The 13,056-nt window shown below is 41.0% G+C and overlaps 1 protein-coding gene across 1 annotated transcript in view; it reads right to left on the minus strand.

Moving 5' to 3' along the window:
- Window positions 1-13,056, minus strand: part of LOC144270210 (uncharacterized) — a 286,613-nt gene that overhangs the window by 40,999 nt on the left and 232,558 nt on the right. The window contains exons 15-21 of the mRNA XM_077826532.1: window positions 12,096-12,224; window positions 11,520-11,648; window positions 9,647-9,781; window positions 8,016-8,150; window positions 7,041-7,166; window positions 5,303-5,434; window positions 3,847-3,975 (exon numbers count right to left, since the gene is read on the minus strand). Coding sequence (XP_077682658.1) covers window positions 3,847-3,975; window positions 5,303-5,434; window positions 7,041-7,166; window positions 8,016-8,150; window positions 9,647-9,781; window positions 11,520-11,648; window positions 12,096-12,224 — 915 coding nt within the window. The remainder of the gene's footprint in view (window positions 1-3,846; window positions 3,976-5,302; window positions 5,435-7,040; window positions 7,167-8,015; window positions 8,151-9,646; window positions 9,782-11,519; window positions 11,649-12,095; window positions 12,225-13,056) is intronic.

The following is a 13,056-nucleotide window of genomic DNA, read 5'->3' on the forward strand; positions in this document are numbered from 1 at the left end:
TAGAAGTTAAAAGCCAGACATATTTCAAATTAGAAATAAAGCACATGTTTTTAACAGACAGGGTAAGGACAAATTGGAACACACTACCAAGGGAAGTGGTGGATTCTCCATCTTTTGAACTCTTCATTAGCTCAGTGGTTTGAGCATTGGCCTGCTAAACCCAGGGTTGTGAGTTCAATCCTTGAGGGGGCCATTTAGGGATCTGGGGCAAAAACTGGGGATTGGTCCTGCTTTGAGCAGGGGGTTGGACTAGATGACCTCCTGAGGTCCCTTCCAACCCTGATATTCTATGATTCAGATCAAGACTGAATGCTTTTCTAGAAGAAATGCTTTAGTCAAATAAGTTTTGGGGCTGACTACAGACGTAACTGGATGAAATCCTACGGCCTGTGTTATACAGGAGATTAGCCAAGATGATCCAATAGCCCCTTTTGGCCTTAAACATCTAGGGATCTGTGAATTTCAAATGAAGTCAATGGGTGATGCACTTACTCAGCATTTCTGAAAATCAGGACACTGATTTGAATGCTTAAACGTAGATTTAGGTGACTAATTCTAGACACTGAAGTTTGTAAATTTTGATCACTGTTACTTTGCATAAAGCTTATTCATTTTTGTGCAGAGAGAAGTTCTCACTTTGGGAGAAATTTTTTGGAAAAAAATGCATTTAATTGGGGGAAAAGACACCCTTCTCACTTTCGTTTTTACTCTCCTCTGGAAAAAGGAGAGACTTTTTTAAAGAATGTTTTTCGCACTCCAAAATGAAACAAACAGATTTCTGAAAGTTTGTGGTTTTCAGTCCAAAAAAATGAAAATTTCCATGAAACATTTTGAATTAGATGAAAAAGTGTAATTTCTTTTGAAATTCTATGTGAAATGTAAAAAGAAAAGGAGTACTTGTGGCACCTTAGAGATGAACAAATTTATTAGAGCATAAGCTTTCGTGAGCTACAGCTCACTTCATCGGATGCATTCAGTGGAAAATACAGTGGGGAGATTTATATACACAGAGAACATGAAACAATGGGTGTTACCATACACACTGTAACCAGAGTGATCACTTAAGGTGAGCTATTACCAGCAGGAGAGCAGGGGGTGGGGGGGAACTTTTATAGTGATAATCAAAGTGGGCCATTTCCAGCAGTTGACAAGAACGTCTGAGGAACAGTGGGGGGTGGGGGGATAAACATGGGGAAACAGTTTTACTTTGTGTAATGACCCATCCACTCCCAGTCTCTATTCAAGCCTAAGTTAACTGTATCCAGTTTGCAAATTAATTCCAATTCAGCAATCTCTCATTGGAGTCTGTTTTTGAAGGTTTTTTGTTGAAGTATTGCCACTTTTAGGTCTGTAATCGAGTGACCAGAGAGATTGAAGTGTTCTCCAACTGTTTTTTGAATGTTATAATTGTTGACGTCTGATTTGTGTCCATTTATTCTTTTATGTAGAGACTGTCCAGTTTGACCAATGTACATGGCAGAGGGGCATTGATATGTGGACACAGTTGGCAACGGGCTTTGTTGACAGAGCCAGAAGAGTATCCAGAAGTCACCTACTACAGGACAGGCCCAACAAAGAAAATAACAGAATGCCACTAGCCATCACCTTCAGCTCCCAACTAAAACCTCTCCAACGCATCATCAAGGATCTACAACCTATCCTGAAGGACGACCCATCACTCTCACAGATCTTGGGAGACAGGCCAGTCCTTGCTTACAGACAGCCCCCCAACCTGAAGCAAATACTCACCAGCAACCACACACCACACAACAGAACCACTAACCCAGGAACCTAGCCTTGCAACAAAGCCCGTTGCCAACTGTGTCCACATATCTATTCAGGGGACACCATCATAGGGCCTAATCACATCAGCCACACTATCAGAGGCTCGTTCACCTGCACATCTACCAATGTGACATATGCCATCATGTGCCAGCAATGCCCCTCTGCCATGTACATTGGTCAAACTGGACAGTCTCTACATAAAAGAATAAATGGACACAAATCAGACGTCAACAATTATAACATTCAAAAACCAGTTGGAGAACACTTCAATCTCTCTGGTCACTCGATTACAGACCTAAAAGTGGCAATACTTCAACAAAAAACCTTCAAAAACAGACTCCAAGGAGAGACTGCTGAATTGGAATTAATTTGCAAACTGGATACAATTAACTTAGGCTTGAATAGAGACTGGGAGTGGATGGGTCATTACACAAAGTAAAACTATTTCCCCATGTTTAACCCCCCACTGTTCCTCAGACGTTCTTGTCAACTGGTGGAAATGGCCCACCTTGATTATCGCTACAAAAGGTCCCTCCCACCCCCGCTCTCCTGCTGGTAATAGCTCACCTTAAGTGATCACTCTGGTTACAGTGTGTATGGTAACACCCATTGTTTCATGTTCTCTATGTACATAAATCTCCCCACTGTATTTTCCACTGAATGCATCCGATGAAGTGAGCTGTAGCTCACGAAAGCTTATGCTCAAATAAATTTGTTAGTCTCTAAGGTGCCACTAGTACTCCTTTTCTTTTTGTGAATACAGACTAACATGGCTGCTACTCTGAAACCTGTCATTATATGAAATGTATTTACCGTTTTTTGACCAGCTCTACTGTGTAGTGACCCAAAAAGGGAGGACACTTTTCAATTTTCCAGAAACATATGTATTATATTTAAACACGAAAACACTTTGAGTTTTCCCTAGGTTTCTGGGAAAGGTTGAAAGTTCCTTCTCAAACCCCACCCTCAATTTTGCCAATATACCCAGAATAGAAAAATCACCCATTGCTTTAAGAGAAGGGGTGGAATTTATCAAAACCAGAATCAAAATTACTGAAGTCTGCAAAATCAATGGAAAAATTTGCCATGAAGTTTCAGTTTCATTGGAAAATATTTAGCACAAATGGAAGTAATAGAGATTTGCCACAATCTGTGCATTATCAGAACTGCTGTGGTTCTAAAATCATCCTTGTTGTATCAGCGTGACAGTTTACCAGCCCAGGAACAAAATCTACTCCATTTTACAATGATGTTGATGATAATAAAAAGAACTAATAGTGTGTTATTGCAGCTGTCATGTGCGACAGTCAATGGGATTTAGACTCCTAAGTGTCTAAATCCCTTTTGAAAATGATATGTCACCTCCTAAACGCTGAGCACAGCAATGCCTAAATAGTTTAACAATTTATGCCTCAGTTCCCCATCTGTAAAATACGAATAATAACACTTTTCCCTAACTCACCAGGGAGTTGTGTGGATAAATACATTGAAGACTGGGAAGCACTTTGAGATCTACTGTTGAAAAGCTCTATATAAGAGCTAGGTATTATTATTGTACTGTGTTGTAAGAGAGAGCAGAATTTCACACAGCATTTATATTCACAAGTTATGGAGTGACATTATGCCACAAAACCATCTGTTCTGCTCACTTGTTGAGATAAGTCTTCCCTCCAGACAAAGTGAAAGATTGGGAATTAATCTTAAAACTAAGCTGTATTGAAAATGTAAAACAAAACTGGCTATCAGTCAAAATACTAATGGCACAGTCGGTGTTCAGAAAATTGATGCATAGTGTTAAAATAGGTGCTTATATGAACACTTTGTGCTTCATCAGTCATCTATTTCAAAACTATGAACACAGATAATTAAGGATTATCACCACCCAGGCTGTATAAATCTATAAATACACAATTTCAAAAGCAATAAGATTAGCAAAAATATATTAAAAAGTTTAATAGTCTGACAATTCTAAGAACAAACAGAGCCTTGGTTCCCTTGGTTTCCATTTAAGTTTATGAAAGACAGCACAACTTGAGTACAGAGGATACATTGCTGACTTACAACGTTTGCAGTCATGGCCACTCCAGCCAGGAGGACATGTGCACTCTCCGGTAACATGGTGACACTGAGCATTGCTATCACAGCTGCACTGCAACAGACAGTTTTGCCCATAGTAACCATGGGGGCAGGCTGAAAACAAATAGACAGATGGTATTTTTCACCTAGATATTAACTCAAGCATGGGCTGTCATTTCAAATGAGACAGCAACCACTTCACTTGTTCTGCCCTCCTTCCGCCTTCTGAATCTGATATTAGCCGAACACAGAAAACAAAAACAAAAATGAGCGAAATATCAGCAGTTTATATACTAAGAGAGCAGGGCTTAATAAAGCCTAATCCCATGCATTGGGAGTCACTCAACTGACTTAGTGGAGTTGCTTCATAAACTTCATAGCATGTCCAATAAATCAGTTAGTTAATGGAAATATGGAAAGGGAACCTCCTGCTGAAGCGGGGAGTGCACAGGCCTAAACCCTGAATTATGAATGTCAGTGACATTCATGGCCAAAGTTGAATGACATATTTGATATTACGAGCTGGGACAATGCTCTCCCTAAGAGGGGGACATGGAGCTGGAGTGGGACCAAAGGGGCCTGTTGTTCAGTGGCAGCTCTTACCTCTGGTAGATCCCCAAGATCCATGCAGGATATAGGGGGGGATCAATCCCCACATTCTTCTGTAGGGTTGGAGGGGCAAACTCAACTCCCAGTGGAAGAATATAGGGGGCCTCTATAATCCCCCCACTCCCTCTTTAGGTGTTTCAGTAGCAACTGAAGTCCTCTGCTTAGTCACACAACCAGTACATCATAGGCAGCTTTCCCATACTGTCTGGCCAAACTGCTCAAATTCAGCTCTGGACTGAACCAAAGATTGTAGCCTATTCTGCCCATGATCTCTCAATGGAGGGAACCAACTAAATGCCAAATGTGCCTATTGATGCCATATGGTGGCAGTTTGGTGATGTGGCCACCAGTGCGTCAGGGCTTGGACTGAGACCACCAAACGGCCACCAGGTGGAAATGACTTTCCTTCAAGACCAACATAAACTACATTTGAATTGGTGACCAGAAGTCAAAGGCTGTGTTACCCTATGGCTGAGATTTTCAAAAGACCATAAAGGAAGCTAGATACCCAACTCCCATTGGAAATCAGCCTATTTTACTTTTAGTGCTGTCATTTTCTCTCTGCCTAGCATATTGCCATACAGTTGGTCTGATGGTTCCATGATTATTTGGTGCAGCTGTTTAGCTCATCATTTGGATTCCTCTCTAATCTCTCTCTGTCTGGCAAACACCATAAATCCATCCTGGTCAATTTGTAATGCATTTGAAACTTTGATTAGCATATCCTAATGCAGCAAATATCTTATAAAATAGACAGAAGGTAAAAATCAGTGCTCAGGCTGATTTCTCTATTGACTTTCTTTTTGTTGACCCATGCAGTATGATGACTTACGTAGGTAACAGGATTTCCCAGTGTATCCCAGAGGGCAGTCACAGATTCCAGTCACTTTGTTACACTTCCCTCCATTCTCACAGGTCTCACAGAAGAACTGGCAGTCTACTCCCCACAGACCATCAGGGCAATCTATAAGAAACAAGAAAGAAGAGCACGGAACCATTTGTTATCTCAAGACAGTTGCAGATTTCAGCTGTTACCGAAGGGAATTAAAAAAATAAATAAAGCAGAACTGGAAAGAGAATTATCTCTATGGATCGACAGCTCTTCCATAACAAAACCCCCAAAGAAATCAACACAATATTGTATTGCAGCCCTTTGAGAAAACATCTGAACAGAGACACAGAGGCTCGCTTCCAACCTCCATCACAAAAGGCCTGTATTTCTGTATGGTTTGCAATACACTAATGTTGCGGTTGGTTTGGATGTATCTGAGGAGTGGGTTACATAGCACAGAAGAGGAAAAGGAGAACCTCAATTAGAAGAGAGATTTTTGAAAAAACAACACCACCACCATCGCCACAGAGTACAGAACTACACTCTGCATTTCCTGCAGCGATAGGGCCAGAATCAGATGGGAAGGAGCTAGGTAGAGATCCGAGCTTTAGGAAAAGAGCCGGGTGCTCAGGTGTGGGATTTGGTTTGGGCTGATTTCTAATTTCCTATTTTCTCCTCTCGATGGATAGACGCACCACTGACCTCTGACCTTCTCCTTCAGCTAACGTTTGTGAAGCATCAGGAATCCAAGCACAAATCTCAGAATTACACATATTGTTGGTCTGGGGAAGTCCATCAGAAAATGAGAAACGGGGATGTGTGTGAAAGAATCAGTTATAACTGTAGTTCTCTGCACTACCATACCGCTTTCCATCTGAGGATATCAAAGTGCTTTACCAATATTAATGCCCAGGACCCCTGTGAGATATATCATTATCCCCATTTTATGAGGTGGAACCGGAGGTACACAAGTTAGTTGATGACTGGGATGGGAGCCGAACCCAGATTTCTCAGCTCCTTATCCTTTCGTTAGCCATAAGGCCATATTTTTTATTTATGAGGCAGCAAGTCAGCAGTCCTAGTAGAGTGGATAGATGTCCTCATCATGAGGGCAACAGCCAATGCCTGAGGTAAGAAGTGGAAGCAGGGTTTTCTAGGACTGTTCCCAGTAGCAGTAGCTTCATGTTCTTGCCCCTTCCCCATCTTTCCCCTTCTTCCCCATGCTTTTACTCCCTCACCTGTTCCCCCTCCCGGCCTTTTCCCTTACTGGTTTCAGGATGGCTAAGGGAGATACCCAGGCCCTCTTTCCATATTGTCTCTGAGCTCTGCACTTGTTCCCTGCAGCAGACATGAACCAGGCAGGAGGCACTGTGTACACAGCAGCACAGACCTGCTGACAGCTCGAGTCTAGTACAACTGCCCTGATCTCCCTGTCTAGCACCAGCCCTGCCCCTTACCCAAATCACCATTGCAACTGGCACCTCTATTGGCAGTCTTAGCAGAGACAATGGAATGAACGGGCAGGGTGACTGAACTAACTCCTACCGCTTCGGAGTGGATTCCATGAAGTTCGTATGAAGTCCATGTGGATACATGAGCTTGTCCATTCTGCAGATAGAAGGTGTTACCTTGTTCCAGTTTTTATGGACACTAGAATTACTTAACCTCTCCCCAGTCTCCCCATTCCAACTCCACAAAGGTTAAGTTCTCTGCACAATAATCTATCCAAGCATCAAGCATTGATCACATGCAACACCTCTTCTGCCAGCAGGGCACATGCACTGCCCAGTCTTTGAGTCGCATAGTGCTCCTGCACAGCCACAGCTCTGCCTGCAGTTCACACCAAACTTCCCTGGGCCACAGGCTGTTCAAAAGAAGCCAGAGGACATAGACTGTGGTTACCATAAGAAAACATTCTGAAGCGTTAGGAAGCATCACCAACAGCAATTTTAATCCAGGTAGCACTGCTATAGAGTGATCTATTTTAGTGCCAGTGTCTCAGTGATTTGTGATCTTTAATTAACTGTGCAATAAAACTCTGGAAAATCTAGGCCTGAAGCTTTAAAAGGAAATATTAAGTTACTGGGAGCCATAAAAAGTATTCTTAACTATCCTCAATCTTTTATCCTCATTTTAGGTGACAGGCAGGATGATCCTGCAATTCCTTCCAGTTGTCCATCTCTAGAAGAATGTCATTGGACAGAGAACCCGCCTCTTGTCCGGGGATTAAAATGAGCTGCTACATTATTTATTTATATTTTCCACTCATTTCCCAGACCAGTGGGAGTCTGCAGGCTTTAGCTGACACAATATATTCAGCACATATTGCATTTCAAATGAAAGGAGGAACGGAATCTCAACTTCACTCCTCCAAGCTCTGTGCTCTTTCCTATACCCATAATCTGCCACGGAGCTAACATCCCCTCCCAGTCTAGAGAGTCAGAAAGTGGCTCTCTTCACATCTGATGGTCGATTATGCTGCCTAGATGCCCTAGTACCTGAGCCTATCACCACCAGCATACACCAGAGGTCAAATTTACCACTGGCATCAGTATACACAACTACAGTTGGCTTCATTGGAAGCGTGCCTATTTGTGTCAGTAACAATTTAGCATAATATCTAGAATTTTGGTATCTGAACTTGGGTTTCCCAGGGCTGAATTTCTTAATCCACTTTTACACCTCTCTTTGAAATATGCCTCCAGGTACCTACATAAATGGCACCTTTCTCCATGGAAACCTGGTGGGCATGGATGCTTGCAGTCTCCAGTCTCCTGGTCACATAAAGCATCAGCAGGACAGCTGCACTTCAGCTTACAGCCAGCTCCATAAAAGCCAGGCGGACACTCTGAAAAACGTGAGTGCACAAAGAACGTATGTTAGAACAAGGAGTAGCTGAGAAAACTGAAACAAAAGTTGCTAGATAATTTGGCAGAAACGATATTTGACATAGAAATTCAAACATTACAAGGAAATATAATTGATAATCTAGCTGTGTTCACTATTGCATAAATTTAAACATTTACATTAAACACAGAAGGGGTCATTACGCATGGGATGCCCTCCAAACACCATCCAAAATACAGAGTCACATACTGGATAAGGACATGTTTAAATATAGATTTCAATGACAGCCTAAGAGTAGCACAGCAGAGGGTTTTCATAACAGTAGAACAGAACAAAAGAGTCAAAGGGACAATTTCTGCTCTATGATACTCCCATGCATCACTTACTGACATGAGTGGGAGTTTTGTGCCTACAACCAAGGGCAGAATACGGTCCTAATTTCCTGTCACTTAACCAGTGCAGCAATTCAGTAGAGTTGCAAGAGGTGTGAGAAGAGAATTTGACCCTCAGAGTACACTTTCCACTACATTCTGCCTCACTGTGTAGTGCCTACACAATGGGGCTCTAATCCATGATTGGGACCTCCAGCATTACTACATTAAAAACAAATAATAATTATAGTAGTAACAACAACAGACCTAGCTTATACCAGAGAAAAAAGCACATGAATTCATGAGAAACAGCTGCTGAAAGTGCCTGTATAATTCAGTCTACTTATTCTCTTGATGTTATTACTTCTGATACCCCAAAATGCTTGCCTTCATATACACTTCTGCTTGGGTGCCTTTGTACAGAGTTCAGAGGTGGAAGAATAGGCTTGTTCTGATTTGATCCTTAGCCAAGAGGACTAAGGATATTTAATAATTATCATTATTATTATTCCCCACCCACCCCCAACCCCATCAAAATCCTACCAGTTGCCCTATGGCATAAGAATTCAAGGGGAAATGTGAAGTAATTATCTATATTGCATTACTGCATTAACTGTCCACAGACGATTACGAAGATACTGAAATGTGACTGTAGAATACAGTTTCCTTTGCACTAGCCACAAAAACCATAAAGGGAGAAATGAAAAAGCTGCAAAACTGATCTAGTAACACACTGCCACAATCATTCACAAAAAGTTCAGCTGCCTCAAAATACAGCCTGGGGCTCTAAAATCACTGTCTGTGTAAAAAAATCCCTGGGATAAAATCTTGACCTTATTGAAATCAATGGCAAAACTCCTATTATCTTCAATGATGTCAGGTTTCCATCTCAAATGTCAGCTGCTCAGGTTAAAACAGCTGGGCAGATTCTACCCTCATTTATACTCCTGCAACCTCAATGAAGCCAAATGTTCCCCTGGCTCTGGAGTAGGAAAAATACAGAGAAACAACTGGCAGACTACTTTAGAGTTTGGTGCAATGCAAGACTGCATGTGAGAGGAACAGTGAGATGTAATAAATAGAAACAGGACTTTCCAGAAATAAAAGGATCAGTAGTAGATTATACCTTTCTGGCACTTGTTCCCTTGATGACCTGGTTTGCAGGTGCAAGTACCATTTCTGGCATTGCATGCCAGAGTGTTCTCCTTGACACACTGACATTCTTCTGAACAGCCAGCTCCAAAGGTCCACTTGGGACAAGCTGCAACCAGATTAAATGGAATTGTTAATTTTGCAATTGCACATGACTTATTTTAGATGTCTACACACAGATCTGCAGAGAGTGCTTTTGCTGTCAAACAAAAAGTTCACTGTACTTCTGAGCAAATATGTACACTCACAGGCACTCAAGTGTGTACACATGAGCATGTATGTGTGTAAAATACAGTTTACATAATTCTTGTATTAACTAACTCATTTTATTTTGGGCAATGTGAAGTGAATGTAATAATCAGAAATGTTCAAAAGTAGAGCTAGTTGCAATCTTTTGAACAAAACTTCGGGTCAAAAAATGAAAGTTTTAATGAAAAAGTCAATTTTCCCCATTTTTCTAATAATAAGCCCCCTAGATACTTTACATGTTTGTTTTGTTTTTCATTTTATTTGTTTTTCATTTTTCATTCTCTCACTTTGCAGTCCTTATATTCATTGTTGGTCTTCTTCACCTTCATAATTGGTCATCTCTTTCTTCTCTTTTCACATCTGTTCTGTTATCATTAGCATTCTCTTTCTTCTTCACATGTGGGTTCCATCACTGTATTTCTCTACTCTTTTTTTATGTTCAGTTGTTAAGTCTTAATTATTCTGTGTTTGTTCAGCTCTCAGCCATTGGAATTTTCTTTCTTTTCTGAGTTCAGCTGTTGGTCATCGTACCTTTTATCTTTATTGGTTTTGACTGTTGGTTACTGTGCCTCTCTTCTTTCTGTGCTCAGTCATTGTGCTTCTCTTCTTTCCCTGTGGTCAGTCGCTTGTCTTTGTTCTTTGGGAATTTGGTTTTTTGGGGGTTGAAGAGCCAGTTTTGTTTGGTCAACGTAATGATGAGGTCAGTTAAAAAAAGCAGTTTCAAAAAAAGAAAACCCTTTATTTTAGTAAAAAGAAAAGGAGTACTTGTGGCACCTTAGAGACTAGTACAATTCTTAATTTGAAAATGGAAAAAAATCACAAAACATTTGAATGTAAAAAATGGTTCTGTTTTAAAGACCAATAGATGAAAATAATTCTGAAATATTGAAAGTTCTCAAGAAATATTTTTCAGTTTTCTATCATCTCTAGTTCCAGCTCCAGCTGAACCCTAGCCCTAGCCCACCAGCCAGACCCGACCCAGGGCCCAACCCTAATTCTGGCCTGCCAGACCTTGATACTAACCCTGCCCAGGGGCCACCAGCCAGCCCCAATCCTAAACCAAGTCACCAGCTGGCACTAACCCTAACTCAGTTTTGTACATGACCTGGTACCGGCCCTATTCCTAGCGTGGGTCATCCACCAATCCCAATCCCAATCCCAATCCCAACCCCAACCCCAACCTGAGTCAGGCCCCACAATCTAGCCCCCATGATCTGGCCCAGATCTGACAGTATCCCAGGAATACTAACTCTAACCCATGATTTGACCCAGCCTGAACCCAAACCTAACCACATACCTGCTCCAACACTAAATCTAGCCTTAGCCTTGACCAACAATCTGGTCCCAACTCTAAGTGAAAAGATCAGTGAAAATTACATAACACTTCCATGGGCTTGGTAAACATTATCTGCTCTTATATGCCCTGAATTAGCAAAGCACTTAAGCATGAGCCAAACTTAAGCATGTGAGTAGTCCCACTGACATCAGTTGGGCTACACATTGTTAAATAACCTGTTGAATTGTGTTGAGAGACTTTTTACTCCGATTATGCCCTGCATGTTTTAAATAAATAATTTAGAAAAATCATTAAGACTTACTTAGATGGCAGAAGCGACCATATAACCCTGGGTCACACAGACAGGCTCCATAGAGTCTATGGCAATAGCCATTGTTGGCACAGTTACATTTCTTGTTACAGTTCTTCCCAAAGAATCCTTTTGGACAGCCTAGGGGTGCACAAATAAACACAGCAATTGATGGGCAATACGGTACCAAGCTTTTGCTATAAAATACCATGCCAGCTTCTCTTGGCATACTTTCTACAGAAAATATATTGAGGAAAAAGGATGCTGTGCTGGGTAAGATACCGGACTGGGATTTGGGAAATCGGAGTCCGATATCTGGCTCTGCCACAGTCTTCCTATATGACCTTGGACAAGTCACTTAATTTCTTTGTGCCTCAGTTTGCCATCCTTAAAATGGAGATATCATCTTTTCTCTCCCACCCTTTGTCAGTCCTATTATTAGATAGCAAGCTTTTCCCTAGCACAAGGACCTATCTCACTTGTTACTCTTAAGATCTACCATAGTACAAATAAATAAAAATAAAAATAATGGTAAATCACAAGACTCCCAAGCAGCAGTTATACATAATTAAACAACAGAAATCGTACCATCCTCACAAATCTGTCCATTAATTCCCGGTGGGCAGTGACATTGTCCGGTTACCTGGTCGCATGAGCCTCCATTCTGACACTTACAAATGCTATTACAATCTTGCCCATAAGTCCCAGGGGAGCAAGCTGCAAAGAAAGCAGAGGAGATGAATGGGCTAAGTAATCTCTTCACTGCATTAGAAGCAAAGTGAAATAATGCTTCAATCATCAGAATGACACCGAGCAATTAAAGAACCGTTTTGGTCAAGCAACCCACAAATGATGCCATGTCACTCTCGTTGCCATATACAATAATATCTGTCTCCATGGAGATTATTGAAAAATGACAGCCGAAGTAACAAGACTCAAATATCTGACGGGAAATGTGTCTTTTAGCTAAATGCAATCCCTGGCAATGTAAAAAAAAGCCATGCATGGGGTTTAACTCACACTGACTATAAATGAGAGTTACCAGGCTGAAGTTTTGAAAATGTGGAGGTAATTATTTAAAAGACATAGATTATTACTTCCATGTTGCTGCCATTACCTAAAAGAGTTAGATTCTCTGATGTTCCAGAGACATTTTATATTGTCCAAAGATCGCTAATACATACAGCAGCCGACTCCGTTTGGTAAAGCTGTGATTGTTCTAGCAAAAAAAACATTTTGGTAAACGAGCAGAGCTCCGTTATTTTCAGCTTGAGCTGTAAATACAGTTGCTGGGATTATCTTCAGTAACTGACTTAATTGACATTTTCTCAACACACATTAAGAAACCTGAGATTCAGCATTAATTTTCATCCAGTTTTCTTTCATTCATTATTATGGAAATTTAGCTTCTGATTTGCCCAACTATTTAGCTTTTCTCTAAAAACTGTGATCTATGCTGGTTTAAAAAAGAGAAAGGGAGAAAAAAAATAAGATATTCATAGAGGGCCAAATCCTGTATTTTCCATTGATCCATACAAGGCAAATTATC

Source organism: Eretmochelys imbricata, chromosome 9, assembly GCF_965152235.1.
Source record: "Eretmochelys imbricata isolate rEreImb1 chromosome 9, rEreImb1.hap1, whole genome shotgun sequence".
NCBI lineage: Eukaryota > Metazoa > Chordata > Testudines > Cheloniidae > Eretmochelys > Eretmochelys imbricata.